At 62.7% G+C, this 15,899-nt stretch overlaps 2 protein-coding genes across 4 annotated transcripts; both read right to left on the reverse strand.

Moving 5' to 3' along the window:
* Positions 1 to 136: 136 nt before the first annotated feature.
* Positions 137 to 9,706, reverse strand: LOC107212652 (ras GTPase-activating protein 4-like). Of its 3 annotated transcripts, none has more exons than XM_015646174.1 (20): positions 9,590 to 9,706; positions 5,431 to 5,487; positions 4,952 to 5,065; positions 4,629 to 4,690; positions 4,382 to 4,511; positions 4,019 to 4,100; positions 3,742 to 3,873; positions 3,573 to 3,664; positions 3,242 to 3,365; positions 2,982 to 3,135; positions 2,621 to 2,685; positions 2,312 to 2,424; positions 2,053 to 2,239; positions 1,606 to 1,743; positions 1,188 to 1,511; positions 979 to 1,113; positions 756 to 891; positions 561 to 681; positions 415 to 473; positions 137 to 299 (listed from the first exon to the last, which is right to left on the reverse strand). In XM_015646174.1, the coding sequence occupies exons 1-20, from the start codon at positions 9,652 to 9,654 to the stop codon at positions 178 to 180; spliced, it is 2,412 nt and encodes an 803-aa protein (XP_015501660.1). In that variant the 5' UTR covers positions 9,655 to 9,706; the 3' UTR covers positions 137 to 177. The 3 variants fall into 3 exon arrangements, with proteins under 3 accessions (XP_015501660.1, XP_015501659.1, XP_015501661.1); XM_015646173.3 differs by lacking the exon at positions 9,590 to 9,706 and adding an exon at positions 5,615 to 6,233; XM_015646175.3 differs by lacking the exons at positions 137 to 299; positions 415 to 473; positions 561 to 681; ... (1 more) ...; positions 979 to 1,113; positions 9,590 to 9,706 and adding an exon at positions 5,615 to 6,235 and having other exon boundaries at positions 1,261 to 1,511; positions 1,606 to 1,717.
* Positions 9,707 to 11,685: 1,979 nt separating this feature from the next.
* On the reverse strand, positions 11,686 to 13,782 carry LOC107212718 (uroplakin-3b-like protein 1). Its single transcript, XM_015646284.2, has 6 exons — positions 13,674 to 13,782; positions 13,012 to 13,158; positions 12,692 to 12,923; positions 12,525 to 12,601; positions 12,081 to 12,210; positions 11,686 to 11,977 (listed from the first exon to the last, which is right to left on the reverse strand). Exons 1-6 carry the CDS (start codon positions 13,717 to 13,719, stop codon positions 11,872 to 11,874), a joined length of 738 nt encoding a protein of 245 aa, XP_015501770.1. The 5' UTR covers positions 13,720 to 13,782; the 3' UTR covers positions 11,686 to 11,871.
* Positions 13,783 to 15,899: the final 2,117 nt, after the last annotated feature.

The following is a 15,899-nucleotide window of genomic DNA, read 5'->3' on the forward strand; positions in this document are numbered from 1 at the left end:
AGAGGCTCCAGGGATGCCACCAGAAATGGCAGCAGCAGGACCCTGAGAGGTGTCACCAGAGTTACTGGCAGCAGCAGCAGAGCTCGGGGCAGTGCCCCCACCCCAAGAGACATCCCAAGAGACACACGGCAGCGGCTGCAGGGTACAAAGTGCCTTTATTGCCCGAGCTCGGCTCCCTCACGTCTGCAGCTGCAGCAGCGCCGGCACCGGCGGCTCCGGGGGCTGCGCCCGGCGGTGACAGAGCTCCAGCTCCGCCAGCACCGCCAGCAGCCGGCACAGCCCCTCGGGCAGGGGAGCGTCTGCGGAGAGGAGAGGGACACTGAGACCCCACAGCTCCCCTGGGGTAACCCCCAAACCACCACAGCCCCCTGTGAGCCCCGGGGACATCTCCCGACCCCCCCACCCCAAACCTACCTTCATCCCGGGGCCCGTTCTGGGCGTGCTCCGGCTCCAGCAGCTCCCAGTACTTTTCCCTGGGGAGAGGGGCAGGAGAGGGCCCTTGGCGGGAGGGGAAGGGGCCGCAGGGGAGCTGCGGGGGGGTCCCGGAGGCAGGGACTCACCTGAGGGTCCCCCGGAGGCCCTGCAAGTGCTGGAAGAGGCGCTGAGCCTCCACCGCGGGCTCCAGGGGGTCACTCCAGTCCTGCAGGGTCACGCCGTGCCGGGTCCGGTCACATCCCAGCCCTGCGGGACAGCAGTGTCACCCTACGGGGGACCCCCCAGCACCCCCGCGGGGCTCCGGGGACAGCTCCCCGTACCTGTCCTGTCTCGCTGGTGGCAGCAGCTCCACTTGTCCCCGCGGAAGACGCCGGGGTGGTAGGAGCGGAGCACACGGGGGTTGTTGCCGCACACCTTGCGCAGGGCCGACAGCCACTGGTTCAGCTCATTGACACACTGCGGGGTTGGGGACAGTCAGAGGGAGCCCGGGCTGTGACAGCGGCCGGGCTGGGACACGGAGCGAGGTGTCCCCGCTGTCGCCACCTTGCACTGCAGGTAGGCTGTCTCCTGCTGCCCCGCGGCCGTGTAGACCACCTGCATGACGTGGGAGCTGCCGAAGCTCTTCTCCTCCACCTTCTCGGCCGCCAGGATGTCGCCCAGGGCGATGGCACCCATACGCTGATGGAGGGGACACAGAAAGGGGGTCGGTGCCGCCCCGCTGCCGCCCCCCCGCCCCTCCGGCACGCCCGTACCTCCGCACCGGGGCTCTTGCCGAAGCCCAGGGACTCCCCGGTGAGGCAGAAATGAAGTTTCTTGCCGGCGGCAGCAGCGAGCAGCGGCCCCTTGCCCCGCGTCTTGTGCACAAGGAGCAGCCCCTCTTTCACCACGGCCGGGGGGGGCCCCAGCGGCCGCCCCTCACCTTCCTCCTCGCCCTCGTCCTCCTCCGTGGCCACCAGGCGGGTGATGAAGTCCCTCATGCGGGCGGTGCCCTGCTGCAGGGCGGGCAGCAGCGGTGACAGCCACGTCTCCTTGGCACGCCCGGCCGCCGGCTCCATGTTCCCGACCAGCTGGATGGCCTGGGGACCCCGGGGGTGGCAGCGTCACCTCCAGGAGACCCGGCTGTCCCCAGCGAGAGCCAGCCAGGCGCCCCAAAGGTGTCCCCTGTCGCACCTTGGCCAGCAGCAGCAGAGTGCGGCCGGTCCGCGCGTCTGCGTGCGCGTCCCGCAGCTGGAACAGCTTGGGGGTCATCACGGCCGGAGAGAAGAAGCGCAGGCACAGGAAGCTGGTGACAGCCACAAATTTGGCGTGCTGTGACCACCGAGGGGGTGGGGAACACACGTGAGGGTCTCTCCCAGCATGGGACAACCCCAAAAACAGCGACGCAGCGCTGTCCAGGGCTGACGTTCGGGCTCGCTGCCCTCCTGCTCAAGAGGGGACCCCACTGAACACCCAGAGAGCTCTTTTCCCTGGGGATGTCCCTGTTTGACCCCACACCGTCCCCTGGGGATGTCTCTGTTTGACCCCACACCGTCCCCTGGGGATGTCCCTGTTTCACCCCACACCGTCCCCTGGGGATGTCCCTGTTTCACCCCACACCGTCCCCCGTCCCAGCCCGACCTGGTGCTGCGGGAAGCGCTCCCCGACGCGCTGGAAGAGCTGGCGGAACGCGGCGCGGACCAGGGGGGGACACGCCGGGGCCGACCTGACGATGGCGTCCAGGAGCTCGCCCAGGTAGGACTGGAGGTGCTGCCGGCTCTGCTCGATCACCTCGCCCTCCGTCTGCACCCGGTGCAGCCCCGAGCACCTGCGGGCACCGTCACTGTCACCCCTGCTGGGTGGGGCCACCCCTGCCCTGCCACCCCCACGAGTCCCTTACCCGACGTCTTTGATCTCCACCTTGCCGGGGTCCAGCTCCACGTATTTCTTCTCCTCGAACACGCGGGCGATGGTGGGGCCCAGGACAAAGTGCAGGTATGGCATCCCTGTCACCTGCCGAGGGACCACATGGGGGACAGGGATGGGACACAGGTTTGGCACCTGACACCCCCAGGGTCACCCAGTGGATTTTCTCCAGCCTCCCAGCCCCAGGGGGAGGCACAAGCACACCAGCCCTCCCAGTTCTTCCCCTGGGAACGGCCCAGGGCCAGGATGACCTGGGAAGAGCTGGTTTTGGGTGGTGTGGCACCTTGAGGAAGGATTCCATCGACTTCGAGGCCAGAGAGTTGCTCCGGAACAGAGTGTTGGGCTCACCTGCAAAACAGGAGAGGGTCCATGGCCTGGGGGAAGGCCACAGGTCATCCCTGGGCAGCTGGAACCATTCCCAGAGGCTGTGCCCTGTGCCCCTGGCCATGGGCATTTCCTAACCTCAAACCACCTGCTTCTCCACCAGCCTCAGCCCATGAATTGCTGGGATGAACCCAACAGATTCCACAGTGCGATGGCTGAGCCATCACTCCCCAAAAAATCCCCACAAAAGCCTCTGAAGGTTCTGCAGCCCCAGGAGATGACAAGGAAGCCTCCAGGTCCATTCCCCACTCCAGCCTTACAGGGCTTGGCCAGCTCCAGCTCGAAGAGCAGGTCCAGGAACTCCTTGACCAACCCCTGGCCCAGGAAGAGTTTGACCAAGTTGATGGCGACCTCCTGCCGGCACTCGGCCGTGGTGGTTTCGTCCAGGAGGGTGACCAGGTGCACTTGGCCATCCTGGAGGGAAGAGGCACCATAACGTGGCAGCCCAAGGCAGGCAGACACCACGGCACAGAGCTGGGAAATGTGGCTGCTCCAGCAGGGCTGGGCATGGAGCCCTCACCTGGCGCCCCAACTTCACCTCCTGGCACAGGAGCTGCACCAGGGGCTGGTAGCAGTGGGAGGGAAGCACGGTCTCGTCCCGAAGCTTCACCTGCAGCTGCAGCGAGCCCAGACTGCCTCGGCGCCTGCAGGAGCACGGGGTGGGTGGAAGGATGGATGGATGATGGATGGATGGATGGATGGATGGCCACCTCACTAAGTAGGAGGTGGCCCAACACCCCAGGCTACCCCTCCAAAGTACTGATACTTCCCAGGCAAAACCCCCTCCCTAATCCACCTGAGGGCACCGGGACCACCCCCAGCACACCCCAACACCCTGTGCCAAAACTCACTCATCCTCTGTCGGCTTGGACTTGTCCGGCCACAGCCTGAACCACCCCTCCTCCTGCCCGGCCACTTCCAGCCCCTGGATGCTGAACACCACCTGGGAGGGGAAGGCAGGAGAGGCCTGGGTGTGCAGCTGGGCAGGATCCAGCAGCACTGAAAGGTTTTGGGGCTCACCTTGCCCAGGAAGTCGTTCCTGCCGACGAGATCCCAGTCCCACACCTCCACACAGAGCTTCTCCCCGGCGGGCTCGGCCAGCTCGAACTCAAAGGTCTCGTTCCAGCGCGGGTAACAGGATTTCTTAACCACCTGCAAAGGCAACAGCTCCGTCCTCTCTTGCTGGGTGGGTCTGTCCCTCAGGGACACCAAGCTGGGGATGCTGGGGAACAGGGATCTCGTGGATTGATTCCACCTGCACCCTTGGCAGGTTGGGGATGGCTGAAGCCGCACTCACGGTGCTCTCCTGTGTCTTCCCGTTGTAGCGCAGGCGGACAAAAGGGTCAGAGGCACCATTCCGGTCCTTCCTGGCCAAATCCCTGCCAAGAAGAGGGAGAATTTACCAGCAACCTCCCAAAATACCTACAGGAGCCCGTGGCACCCACTCCCCTCTCAGGGGATCTCAAGATATATGCCCCAAAGACCTGCAGATGAGGTAGAGCCTGCCCCAGCACCCCCAGCATGTGCTGGGTGATGAGGAGGATGATCTGCACCCAAAGGACCAGATACACCAGGGAAACTGAGTCATGGAGCAGCTTGGATTCACCACCTATGTCCCAGCTGCACACCCAGCCCCTGGCACCCTCGTGTCCCCTCTCACCTGGCCTCCAGCACGGAGCAGCGCAGCCGCCGGCTGCCCTGGCTGCCCAGGACCTCCACCCGCAGGTGGATCTCCCCCTGCACCTCCTCATCAGGGTCCACCTCGCTGAGGCTCATCCAGCCGCTGTATCCTGTGGGAAAAGGGGGGATCCCCAATAAGAGGTCATTGGGGAACCCCTCAGGACCAGCTGGTCCAAGGGGTGGGAGATGGGTCCCTCCTGGGACCCCCCAGCCACTCTTTCCCCTACCCTTGGGGTGCTCTGCCAGCATGTCCCGGGTGATGCAGACCTTCCCAATAATGTCATCACGGCTGGAAAACAAAAGTGGGAAGCAGGACATGGCATGGGATTGGTGCCCAGGTAGGACAGCCCCCACTTTGGGGGAGCCTGGGCTGGGGCCACCACGGTGCATCCGTCCCCACGGAGCACATCAGCCACCCTCTGGACAATATCCCCAGAGATCCCTTCACCCAGCTGTGTCCCAAAGCCCAGGGCAGCGTGGCCAGCTGTGGATTCTCTGGTGTCAACACCAGGGCTGAGCATGCAGGGATCCCCCAGCCGAGTGCCCAGACCTGAGCGCATCCTCGTCCATGACGTAGATGGAGATGCTGTGGAAACCAGGCTGGAGCTGCACCTCGTATTCCTCCCCCCAGAACGGGGACAGCGTCTTCCACACCGTGGCAGTCCTGTGGGGCAGGTGGCACTGGTGACAGGGGGGGACAGGGCTCCCTCTCTGGGGTACTCCCCAGCCCTGGGGGCAGCACCCAGAGTTTGGAGCCCCCGGCTGGGGCAGGGATGAGTCTCCATCCCTGTCCTTGTCCTGTGGCTCTGGGCTGGCCAGACACAGGGGTATAGGGGAAGGGGGCCATGAGCTGTTAGACACTTCTGTGTCTGCAGGAACACCAAAGTAGGGAATAATAATGAATAATAAATAATGATCTTAACAAGAATCATATCAATAACGTGCCTGCAGCAGATGGAGACACCTGCCAGGAGGAAGGTTTGGGGTTCCAGCAGTTTTAGGGACCAGCCAGGGACCTGGGCCACTCACCTGATGATGGCCTCATCATCGATCTTCACGATGCAGTAGGGGTCACTGCTCCCCGTGCTGGAAGGACAAGGGACAGCTCTGTCAGTGCCACCAGCCACAGCCTGGCCACCACCCAGCCCACAGGACTCTCGTGGCCATGGGTGACCAATGCCTTCAGCCCTGACAGCCCCCACAGAACGGAGACCTCGTGGAGACAAAGCCCAGAGGGTGAGGCTGAGGTACAGAGGCTGCCAAAGGCTTCCACGGGGGGACTTGGCCACAGCTGCCAGCACAGGGTGACCCCAGCTTGGCTTCCAGACCGGGGACACTCCTCCCTGAGCGTGTCCGGCCGCTGCGTCCTGCTGGCTGCCAGAAGTGGCTTTTCCTCTTCCACACAGGAAAGCAAGGAGCAAACAAAACCCACCCTTTCCCCAAAACAACTCCAGGCACCTGCAGCCCGATGTCACACACCACAAGTGATGCCACAGCAGCCTCCTGCAGCCCCAGAGTGTCCCCAGACCCCAACACTTCCACAGGGATGGGGACACCCCTAGGGACACCCCCAGGGATGCAGAGGGTGGGAAGGGCAGCCACCACCATGCTTTGAGCGTGCTTCCTCCCTGGGGATAACCCAAGTCACCCTTGCCAAAAAATAATCACGGTTTTACAGTTTATTGCCCTGGCCCATCAGAAACAGGATCAGGAGTGAGGACTCCAGCCAGGGGCAGAGGAGCCAGGACCTGGGGGCTGGCCAAGGTCATGGAAAGTTTGTGGCTCCCATCCCACCGGCACAGAGCAGCTTGGAGCACGGAGAACTCATTAACAGCAACCCCAGGGGTGCTGACAGCCAGCCACGAGTGTCCTGAGAAAGGGAGGGTGCACAGCTGGGGGCTTGGGGACCCCAGACATTGAGGGAATTCCACATCCCACATCCAGGGAGGCTCAGAGGCAGCTGCTGGGGGAGATTGAAAGGGTTTTGGGGAGAATTGAAAGACTTTCGGAGAATCCAAAGGGTTGTTGGAGGGACTGAAGGGGTTGGAGGGAACTGAAAGGGTCTTGAGTGTGACTGAAAAAGGTTTTGGGGGTTTGAGAAGAGGTTGGAGAGGACTGAAAGGGTCTTAAGGGTGACTGAAAGGGGTTTTGGGGATTCAGAAAAGGTTGGAGAGGACTGAAAGGGTTTTGAGGGTGACTGAAAGGGGTTTTGGGGATTGAGAAGAGGTTGGAGGGGACTGAAAGGGTTTGGGGAGCTCCCTGCCCTGCTAAACACGGCCACAGAGATTTCTCTGGGCTGTGTGTGCATCCCGGGTACCACAACACCACCCCCGTTCCCAGGCACTTCCCCGCGGGGCTGGGAATGCAGCAGGTTGCCAAGAGCTGCTCTCCGGCTCCTGCTCCCATTCCATCCAGAGGATTTTTAAGGAGAGCCGCGGGTGAAGTGCCATTAAAACGCTGACATTTCCTGCCTTGTGCAAACCATCGGGGATGCCGGGAGCGGGCAGGCGGAGAGGGAACAGCTGCTCGCTCCAGCTGCGCCCGGCAACGCGCGGCTGCCTCGGGTGGCAGCCACAAACCTTGTCCCCAGCGCGGGGACATCCAGCACAGCCGCGTCTCCTGGATGCCGGGAAGCCACGCAAGCATCGCTTTGTTTTTTTTTCCAGGGATTCAGAGGATGGGTAAAGAAAACCACCCTCGGCGGCTGCGGGAGGTGCCCGAGCTGCCACAGACGCAGCGTTTGGATGAGGAGAAATCCCTGCTCCGCTGGGGACACCACCCGCATCCCTGTCCCGGGATGTCGCCAAGGGATTTGTGGCGCTGCGGGCTCGGTGGGTGCGGGGCTGGCTCGGGCACCCACCCTGGCACGCTGGAAAAGGGGAAGACCGGGCTTTGGAAAGAGGAAATGAGCCCAGGCAGGACTGGGGGAAGGGGGAAGGAACCCGCAGCCATCCCTCAGGCAGCGAAGGAGGGGCGGAGGGCTGGAATTAAAAATTAACTGGTGTAGGCAGCAGTGCTGCTCTGCCCTAGGGGGGGTGGTGGGAAAATAAATAAAAATTTAAATAAAAAATCGAACTGAAAAGGAAAGAAAAAATAGATCAGAAAAGAAAAAAATCAAACTGAAAAGGAAAGAAAAATAGATCAGAAAAGGAAAGAAAAAAATAGAACTAGAAAGGAAAGAAACAATAGAGCTAAAAAGGAAAGAAAGAATAGAATGATAAATTGGAGAAAAATGGAAATAAAAAAAAGAAAAAAGGATAGTATTAAAAATAAAATACATTTAAAAGCAAAAGGGAATAAAAAATAAAAAAAAATAACTGAAAAAAGAGAAAAATAATAAAAAGCTAAGACTAGAATTACAAAAGAAAACAAAAATAAAATAAAAGATGAAATAATAAATGAAGGAATAAAAAAGGGAAAGGGGCAAAAATGAAAGAAAAAATATTTAAAAATAAATAATGAAATACAAAGTTTAAAAGTGAAAATACTGGAATAAAAATAGAATAGAATTAGATAAGAATTAGAATAGCATTAGAATAAATTAAAAATTATGGGAGTAATTTATTATCCTAACATTAAAAAATCCAATAAAATAAAATAAATAATAAAAAATTCAAATAAAATAAATTGTCACATTAAAAAAAAAAAAATCAATACTAAATAAAGTAAATTTAAAAATTAAAAGCCATTCCAAAACAACAGGCAGACCCTTTCCCTTGCTTTCCTGGCATAAAGACCAGAGGAAGATTTGGCAGCCTCAGCTGAGGGGGGTTCCCGTCACTCCCTGTACCAAATCCTGTGGGGTCTGGCGGTTCCCCAGGGGATTTTGGGGTGCTCCATCACCCCCGGCTGTCTCCAGCAGGGTCTGAGCTGTCCGTGCAGAGGGGATACCCCGCAGAGGGAACTCCTCGGAGGAAAGCAGCGATCCCAAAAGCCGTGCCAGGCCAGGGAACCGGATCCCCCGAGGGGGCCGGGGCCACACACGGCCAAGGTCGCGCTCGGGTTTCCCTCCCCGCTGTCCCAGCCCAGCGCCACGTCCCAAAGCCACCGGTCCGGAAAGCTCCGCTCCAGGAGCTGTGCTCCAGCAGCTTTCCAGCTCTCCCAAAATCCAGAGCCTCCCGAAAGCCAGAGCCTGCCCGTGCTGGGTCAAGCTCCGGCGGGGAGTTGTGCCAAGGGATTTAAAAATCAGGCCCTGACACAGGGGATTTAAAAAAAGAAAAAAAAAAAAAAAAAAAAAAGGAGAGAGAAAAAAAAAAAGTCATGTTTCTTTCCTTGTTTATCCTCTTTTTCCATGACGGCTGCAGGGATTTTTGCTGGTTTTCCGGCTGCCGAGCGCTCCTCAGCAGCTTCCCGCTGCCTTGGTGGCGGCTGGGGACACCCCGGTGCTGTCCCCACATCCCGCCCCATAGCGATCAGAGCCATGAGGGGAACACCGGGAATTTCTGGGAGGGATATCCCGAGCCAGGGCTGCCCCCGGTCCTCAGGCAGGTGGGATGGAGCCGGGGCTGGGAATGGAGCGGGGATTGGGGACACGGCACCGGGACAGCCCCCGCTCCTTCGGGGATGGAGGTGCCCGGTCCTGCTGCGCGCCCGGGGGTCCCTGCGAGGGTCCCTCTGTGGTGGGGACAGCCCCGTGGCAGCCCCCAAAGTGAGAGCACTGCTTGGGATACCCAAAACACTGCTGGGGACACGCAAAAATGTCCTGAAGGAAACCCCCAGCTCCTCCCCAGAGCAAGGGGGATCCCAAAGCCACAGTGAGGGAACTCCCAAAGCAAGGGGGATTCCAAAACCAGCCTATGGGGAACCCCCAAAGTAGATGCACTGCTGAGGGGTACCCCAAATCCACCCTGAAGGGAACCCCCAGAGGAAGCACACTGCTGAGGGGGAACCTAAAGCCACCCTGGGGGGAATCCTCAATGCAGGGCGACTCCAAAGCCATCCTGGAGGGAACATCCCAAGGGATGGTACCCCAAAAGGGGATCCTAAAGCCACCTGGGGGTGAGCCCCTAAATCACATACACTGCTGGGGGGTCCCCAAACCATTCTGGGCAAGCCCCCAAAGCAGGAAGGACGCTCTAAGGCCACCCTGAGGTGGTGTCCCCATCAGGGACCTGTTGGGGGGACACCCCGCAGCGCTCCCGGGATGCCCCCGCCCCGAACCTCTCCCGGCCCCCGCGGGGGCACTCACATGTCCTTGGCGGGCAGATTCCTGCCCTCCACGATGCGGATGGAGAGGGCGCTGCGCCGGGCCATGGCGGGCGGGCAGCGGAGCCGAGCGGAGCCGAGCGGAGCCAAACGGCGCCGAGCGCGGCCTCGAACCCGCGGCCCCGAGCACAGCGCCCATGTGCGGGCCGGCGCCGGCGGCCGCCAATCAGCGCGCGGGGGCGGGGCAAGGGGCGGGGCATAGGGCTGCGCTCATTGGGTAATGCGATAGTGCAGGGGCGGGGCCTGAGCGAGGTGGGCGGGGCCTGAGCGGGGTGGGCGGGGCCGGCTCCCCGCGCTGCCGGGGTCCCCCCGCGGGGTCCCCTCTGTCCTCTCTGTCCCCTCGGTCCCCTCTGTCCCCTCAGTGCCCCCCAGCCCCCGGCACCACCCGCGGCTCCAGGGCGCTGCAGCCCCAGCCCGAACCAAACCCACAGCGGATCCTTCCTCGACCCCCGAACCTGGGGGGCTGCAGCATCGGCCGCGCTGCTCTGCACCCCAAGCCTCCACCGTTTCATTGATTTTTAACCTATTTTTTTGGTTGTTTCGAAAGTACTGCACCTCCCGGCTGCAGCACACCCGAGGGCAGGTGGCATTTCTGGGTGCTTGGTGCCCTATAAATACCAGCGGAGGGTCGGTGAACCCCCCACCATGGCGAGACCCACCTGGGCTGGAGGGCTCGGCCGGCACCCAAAGCTGGGGCTCAGCTGTGCCGGCCAAGATGGTCCTTGGCATTTTCCCCGCGGGGACACTGCAGGGACACGCTGGGAACACAGCGCTCTGTTCCTACAGCGCTGCCCCTCTGCCTCCCCCGCACAGGGGGACAGCAAGGGGACAAGGTGCTGTCCCCGCCACCATCCCACGAGCCTCCCCGTGTGCCAGCCCCACAAGCGGTCAGGGCCACATGTGCCACCTCCAGCAAGGCACGCGTGGCAGGTGACAGCCCCCCTCCAGCCCTCGAAGCCCTTTGCGGGGGAAGCAGATGTTTTATTTCGGGGCACGAGGGGTCGGGCGGAGAGAAGCCGCGTTTGCCGGATGGAACCATCCCTCCGCTGCTCCCACGCTGATCTCGGCAGGAGTTAATGGCTGGATTTGCTTGATTTCCCTTGGCCGGGCTCCACGGAGGCGGCTCCGGCAGCGGGGGGGGTGCAGGTTGCTAAAACCCCTCCCAGGAGGCACAAGGACACCTCGTAAGGGCGCTGTGACCGGGCTGGGGCGTCAATGCGATGCTGCCCTTGGCGTGGTGCCTGCGGGGGAAAATGGGGTTTTTAATACTTGTATTTGATGTATATAGGTACACACACACCTGCCCTGGCTCCGCCCACGGCGGGATGGGGCACCAGAGGGGTCTCATCCTACCCGGGCTGCGGGATCTGGGCACCCACAGCCCAGATATCGGCACCAGAGACCCACGCCCCACTCTAGGATAGGGAATGATGAATCCTGTCCCTTCCAGCCGCTGGTACAGGATCAGCTTCCCCTTCCCCCCAATCCTCACCAGTGCAGGATCAGCCCCCAGATCCCCCAGACTGGGCTCAGGGACACCCCAGGTGCAGGATCAGCCCCTGGATCCCCCAGATCGGGCTTAGGGACACCCCAGGTGCAGGATCAGACACTCCGGGGTGCCGGTCCCCTCTTGGGGTCTCACGGCTCTCCCGGTCCCCTCTTGGGGTCTCACGGCTCTCAGAGGAACCCGAGCTGCACCCGGGACGGATTGGGTCATCTCGGGGTGTGGCAGCCCCTCCTCTGGGCTTGGTCAGGAAGAGTTTTTGTAGGATAAAAGGGGTTGGAGAAACACCCCCCACCACCCACGACCCCCACCTCACGGGGCATTTCAGTGCCCAGGCTCCCCTCACTGCCCCGAACCCAGGGGACTTTTCCCCATCCCAAGTGGTCACATCGATGCCCCAGCTGGGTGTGACAACCCCTCCCACCCCAGAGCATCCCCGGCCGCACCCTGCCCGGGGCAGGAGCTGTCTACCAGCCAGCGATGGGGCTCAGAGTGGGGGTTCAGGGGACCACGGGGCTTTGCAGGAGGCTGCGGGAGGCATCGAGGAGTCACGAACGGGAGGCACAGGCCGGGCACAAAGCATGCGGAAAAGCCTTTAATGTCTTGTTCCATCGCCCCCTTCCCGGGTGGCGGCTCCAGCCGTGTCCCCACGGCGGTGGAACGGTGCCACCCGCAGGGATGGAACGGTGCGGATCACATCTCCCCCCGCACGGGGGGAGCCTGGGTGGGGCGGAGGGGGCTCAGAGCCGGGCGGCCGGGGCTCAGAGCCGGGCGGCCGGCTGGTCATAAACGTGGTGGGTGTTGTACCGCCGCACCGTCACCGACTCCGGCTTGCTGAAGGTGCTGCTGTCGCCGCACGAGTCCGAGCTGGGGAGGGAAGGAGGGCTCAGGGGTGAGGGTGGGCACCGAGGGATGACGGCGTCACCCTCTGGTCCCAGCACGCTGGGTGGGACTCGGCGGTGGCGCTCACCTCCAGAAGACGAGCATGGCCACCAGCGCGGCCAGGAGGATGGCGAAGAGGATGGAGAGGATGGTGGTGATGGCGATCATGCCGGCGCTGTGCCCGCTGCCCGTCGTGGAGACGCTGCTGGGTGACTTGGCTGGGGAGAGAGCAGGAGGAGAGGGAGCAGGATGCAGGGGTACACAGCCCAGAGAGGCTCAGGGGCTCCGGGTGGGTGGCGGTGTGCTCGCGTGTGCCAGCAAAATGTGCCATCACGCGCTGTACATGAGTGAGACCCGCGGCAGATCCCTACCTCAGTTTCCCCAGCTGCTCACAGGACCCCTCACCCCAAACCGCTGTTGCTCAGCATTCAGCCCCCTAGGACCACCCCACACGCCCAGGACCACCCCATATCCTCCCTCGTTGACTGCGGGCCGGGTGCGGGGGCAGGACGAGCACCCCCGGCAGCGGTACCTGTCCTCAGCATGATTTGCGCCGACCAGGCTGTCTCAGCCACGGGCACAGAGCCCTCCAGGGCGAGGAACTTCACCCTGAGATGGGAAAGGAGGTTGGCCAGGGTGCCGTGAGCCGGGGGGCTGCCGGCAGCCCTCGAGAGGGGCAGTCCCCGCGGGCAGCCTCACCGGTACGGCCCGGGGCCGGGCAGGGGGCCATTGCACGTGGGTCTCGAAACATCCTGAGCGCAGCTCGTCTCGCTGCCCACGCGCAGCACCGTGATCTCCCCGTCGGGTTTGGGACAGGGGTAATTGCCCAGGGTGGCATTGAGGGTCATGTAGGCATGGACCGGGTCAGGGAAGCTCTGGAATGCGGTCTCGGAAGTCCCCGGCCCCGCGCTGGTGTTGAAGGTGGATACGGCTGCAGGGATGGGGATGCGGGTGAGGAGGGACTTGGTGGGGGTACAAGGACCCCTGCAAGCCCCCTGCACTGCGCTGCTCCCACCTACCCTGGTCCAGGGCCACCACCAGCCAGATGTCGGCGTTGCCATAGTCCTGGAATACGCAGCGGGGCTGGTCCAGCACGAAGGTGGAGGCGGTGATCTGCCCCCCCAGCCGGGGGTCCTGGCTCAGGACTGGCCTGTACTGCAGCTGGGCTGCGGTGAGAAGCCGAGGGGATGCGGTGGAGGGTGTGGATCCCCCGCTGCAGCCCCGGAACGGAGGCTCTGACCGGCGGCAGCGGTGCCGGGGCTCGGGGTGGGGACAGCGACAGGAGGCGGCTGAACCCTGGGATCTCCCACCCCCGGTCTGGGCTCAGACACGCGTTTCATTAAAAGGGGAAGCAAAGACACTCCTTGGTCACAGGCGCGGGGGGGAAGCACCCGGGTGGGTGACACCAGGGACACTCAGGGTGGCGCCCAGAACAGGGGAGGGCATCAGCTGCCCTTCACCTCCGGGTTCAGGGGGGTCCTGGTGGACTCCAGTGAGGACCTCCAGAGAAACCCACACTGCGCCAGTCAACCAATATCAGGGACGTCAGAGCGACAGAACAGGATCCAGAATAGGGGAGGGACATCAGCCGCCCCACACCTCCAGGCTCAGCGGGATCCTGGCGGGCAGGATCCCCGCAGTGCCAAGGGGAATGGCGAGCCCATCCCATGGCTGAACTCACCTATGCCGTGGGCGGCGGGCAGGAGCAGGAGGAGCAGCGGGAGCATGGTGCGGGCGCCTGGGTGCCGAAGGAGGCAGTGCGGGCGCTGAGGCTCCGCGTCCCCGTGGGACCCGCCTGTGGTCACCAACCGCCCACATTCCTGCAGCGGCCGCAGCCCCGTGGCAAACAGGTTGGGCTCGTTTCCCCGGGAGCATTTTGTTTTGTTTTGTTTGAGCACCCGCCGGCGAAGCGTGCTGAGAACCGCTGCGTTTGCGGCATGGATGGGTGACACCCTCACCCGGGCGGTGGGAACGGGATATCCCGTGGTGATGCGTCCCACAGACCCCACCAGTGGCAGCAAATGCCCCCCACACCGGCATCAAGTGGCACCAAGCCAGGGCATCAAGTGGTTTTTGAGGTCCCCAACCTCACAGTCCCACCCTGCATGGCCGAACACCAGGCAGAGACAGTCGCAGACGTAAAATCAGATTTTACTTGACAGGACAGTTCATGTCTAGTGGAGGGTGTCCCTGCCCGGGTTGAAAAGAGTCTGTACAGCCCCTTCCAACCCGAACTGTTCCGTGACTCTCTGGCACGGCTGGGGGGCAGAGCGGCACAGCCCTGGGGGGCTACACCCGCAGCCGGGGGGCAGCGGCTGGGGCAGGGCCGGGGGGATGTGGTGGGTCCGGTAGGATCTGCGGATGAAGGCGTCGGTCCCCAAATCCCGGCGGCACAGGGAGCCCCACACCTTGGCACTGCAGGGAGACAGTGGGAGCGGGGAGTCAAGTGGGGTCTGCGATGCTCTGGACCAGCCACCCCCAAGGGACCCTTTGTCCTGCAAACTACGGCAAACCCCCGATTTAAGAATAAAAAGCCTTTTTCAATGTTAAGAGATCTCCATTTCTTTGCTGATGGAGTTGCCGAGTGTCCCCCCAGCAGTCCCCCGTACCCCAGGGCTCCCAGCACGGCGGTGGCCAGCACAGCCCCCAGGCTGGCCAGGATGGAGGCGATGACCACCACGGCACTGCCACGGCGAGTGGGCGCAGGGTCGATGGTGCCGGGGCTGGAGGCTGGAAGGAGGTGGGATGAGGGATTGGGGGAGCACGGAGGGATCAGGGGCGGTGCGATGGATGGGGGGGATCATTTCTCCCCGCAGGTTTTGGGTTGATGGCACATGTCATATGCCAGGACCCCAACCAGGCAGGTTCAGGGTATCCGCGGGGGGGTGGCAATGCCACAGGTACCTCTGCGCAGGAGGATGGGCTCAGACCACCGCGTCTCCGCTTTGGGGCCGCGGCAGCCCATCAGCAGGAACTTCACCCTGCCACGGGAACGGGGGTGACATCGCGGGGACGAGCAAGCCCCGGGTGGCGAGTCAGGCCGGCTGGGCTTTGGGACTTCTGGCCTTACCTGTAGGGTCCCGGAGAGGGCAGGGGCCCATTGCAGGGGTCCTGTCTGTCCTGGTCCCTGCACGCCGTGTCAGCCCCGACCCGCAGGACGGGCGGGCTCGGTGCCGAGCAGGAATAAGCGGCCGCCGCCGTCTCCAGCGTCATGTAGGAGCGGGCAGTGGGCAGATGCTTGTACCGGGGCACGTCAGCCCGGGACAGGGGGTTTCTGAAGGCGGCTGATGCTGCACGGCACAGATGGTGGGTGAGGGTCCCCAGTGTCCCCTGCCACAGGGGGGACTGGCAGGAGCAGCGAGTGCTCACCGTTGGCAAAGGCCACCGCCAGCCAAACGGCGTCCGAAGCATCGGCGTGGCCGTCGAAGACGCAGCAGGGTCTCTCCAGAGCGAAGGTGGTGGCAGTGACCTTGCCCAGCAGCGCCGTGGGGGGCAGGTGGGGCACGTAGGGCAGCCGGGCTGGGGGAGTGAGCCACGGGACCCCCCGGTTCTGCACCGCTCAGCAGCGCCTGACCCCAGCCCGCACCCACACCAGTGCTGGCACAGGGGGGACAGCATGAGGGGGACACCACTGCTGTGGGGACCCCCTGGCCGTGCCCAGCCCCATTAACCCCTCCCTGGCACAAATTCCTCACAACCCCTCCAGATCCCGGTCCCCCTCTGCCCTGTCCCCAAGGGAGTCACCCAGGTCCGCGGCTGCGCCCATCCCAGCCAGCGCCAGCAGCACCCACGGCAGCTCCATGGCGTCGTCCCGGTGGTGCTGGATGTGCAGCCCTGCTCAGCTCACCCCGTCCCACTGCCGAGGGGACGAACTGCCCCCAGTGCCCCCGCAGCAGGGACCGCCTGT

This window comes from Parus major, chromosome 19, assembly GCF_001522545.3.
Source record: "Parus major isolate Abel chromosome 19, Parus_major1.1, whole genome shotgun sequence".
In the NCBI taxonomy this organism is placed as follows: domain Eukaryota; kingdom Metazoa; phylum Chordata; class Aves; order Passeriformes; family Paridae; genus Parus; species Parus major.